The 2,197-nt window shown below is 47.7% G+C and overlaps 1 protein-coding gene across 1 annotated transcript; it reads right to left on the reverse strand.

Annotated features, from left to right (window-relative positions):
• Positions 1-812: 812 nt before the first annotated feature.
• Positions 813-1,154, reverse strand: PPTG_24046 (hypothetical protein; the record flags this gene model as incomplete). The annotated part of the gene is made up of 1 exon (XM_008914925.1): positions 813-1,154. The coding sequence occupies exon 1, from the start codon at positions 1,104-1,106 to the stop codon at positions 813-815; it is 294 nt and encodes a 97-aa protein (XP_008913173.1). The 5' UTR covers positions 1,107-1,154.
• Between the last annotated feature and the right edge of the window lie 1,043 nt (positions 1,155-2,197).

Raw genomic sequence — 2,197 nt, forward strand, 5'->3', positions numbered from 1 at the left:
ATGACGAGCAGTTTTCGCTTAATGATTTTGGAGGAGATATCGCTAGATACTGGATGTACGCTCGAGATTTAAGCGCTGGTCCCAATCTGCCTGATCTTGCCATCGCGGTGCTTGCAATTACTGCAAATACAGCAACATGTGAGCGGTACTTCAGTGAGGTCGCGCGAATCCATACACCAACTCGAAATTGCCTCAAGCCGGACAAAGCGAATAAGTCTGCTGTTATTCGACAAGCTGTTCGTGACCGCTATCGTGAACACGAAGAGAATACAGATAAGGAGATCACGGAAGAAGATAGCGACGGCAACAAATACGTGAGGCGAATTATAAAGCCCGACGAGCGTCCATTTCGACCTGACAGCTCCACTTTCTCCATCGCAATGAATCCGCTGTCTCCGAGAAACTCTACACCGCGGCAGCTTTTTTTCTCAGCGAATAGCCCGACAGGTACACAAAGGCATCCTTCTCCTACCCCAGATCGGCTTCAAACTCTTAGTCACCCTTCCACTCCAGCGTACTCACCAGCAACTTCCACTCACCCGCGAGCTACGGCACTGCCAGTCAATCTTAGCAATCCTGCTACCTTCACTGTGAACCACGAAGAATTCGAGTCGTTCGACCTGACCCGAACTTTAGATTTTTCAAGTGTTACTTCGCCACAGACTTCCGTCGCGTTGTTATCTGGGAATGATTCGATCGGTTCTGGAGAGAGCACTCGTTTCAATCGGCAACATTTCGTCGGATCACCGCACACAACCGGTCCGCTGAATAATGCTCTCGCAAACAATGACATTCTCGCTCACTGGAGGTGGCTACTTGATGGAATTCCTGATGATGATGACGTGGATATTGAATCTGGAACCAGTGAAAACGAGAATGTTGAGCACATCCGACACCAAAACGCTGGCATTGACGATCATGAAGATATGGAGATGGAACAACCGGATATAGAGATGGATGCCGCAGAAGATGCATCTCGACTTCGTTCTCGGCCGATTCCACTGCTCAACGATCCACATTTTCCCCAGGAGAAAACCGTTCCAGGCCTCCGCGGCAAGAAAGTAACTCTCAAAGAGTTGTTTTATCTCCCCCAGTGTAGCTACCATGAGGGTAAAAACTTAAGTATCAGAAGAAGCAAGTGTTCGTATCATCCATCTACAGCAGTAGTAGATACTTGTAGTGGATCACCGCTGAGTCAGACATAATGCCAACCGTTTATGATCAATTCTCAGTCCCGATTTACTCCAATACACCAAGATTTTCGGACGATAGCGAGAGCTGCGCCTCATGGAAGTACGCACCGCAAAGATTCTAGAAATCCTGCTCAATCCAGTCGATTTCTTGACAGGACCAGCGTGCAAGTTGAAGTCGCTTCATTTGAGGACGTACAAATTGTACTACAACCGCTGATAGTTGGCGTCCACGCTACTTCACAAGATCTTGAAGGAGCGCAGCAGGCAATTTACATAGTAACTCAACCCCAGCAATATCCATCGTGATTGAATCGAGACCCGACACCAAATTGACCACCCAGAAGCAATTTTAATCACCACAGTCTTCACATCCTTGCTTTCAGTTTCCAATGTCTCGAATACAAAAGTACTACCCAAAATTTGCAGCGCAATGACAGCATCAGTGCTGGTAATTGAGTACTTGCCGTCTTCCGTAGTCACTGGACAGTTTCTAGCTGCAGCTACCGCCTAAGCGTCGGTCTCCACTGGTTCAGCAACACTGAAGCAGTTTACCAAGAACGTCCGTATCTTCGCCACCGCATCGCGAGAGTGTGTTGCTTCGGTTGTCAAGCCGGAAATTGCTTCCAGAATTAGTCAAACTTCATGTGCAATCCTTGCGGATAACAGAACACAGAACCACCGCGAAACTGGTGATGCAACAGTCTTTTCCTGCTCCAAATGCTCTCGAATACTTGCTCCTTAATTTCGGAACCATCACAACTCTGGTAACCCATCGCCATCGACTATCGCTAAGAATTGGGGTACTTATCTGCGTCGTAGTGAGCAGCATCGGCTTTCTGCTAACGTAAGACACCAAACTCGTAAGCTGTAAGTAAACCTCGTCTCCCCCTAAGATTCTGATTTAAAGCTTCTGTATGAGCGAGTCAAGTTGCCGAGCAGCACAGGAGACTCGTAAAAAATTTCAGCCCTCGCAACACTTTTAAACCGACTTACCACAGCGTTAC

Source organism: Phytophthora parasitica (assembly GCF_000247585.1).
Source record: "Phytophthora parasitica INRA-310 unplaced genomic scaffold supercont2.64, whole genome shotgun sequence".
Lineage (NCBI taxonomy): Eukaryota > Oomycota > Peronosporomycetes > Peronosporales > Peronosporaceae > Phytophthora > Phytophthora nicotianae.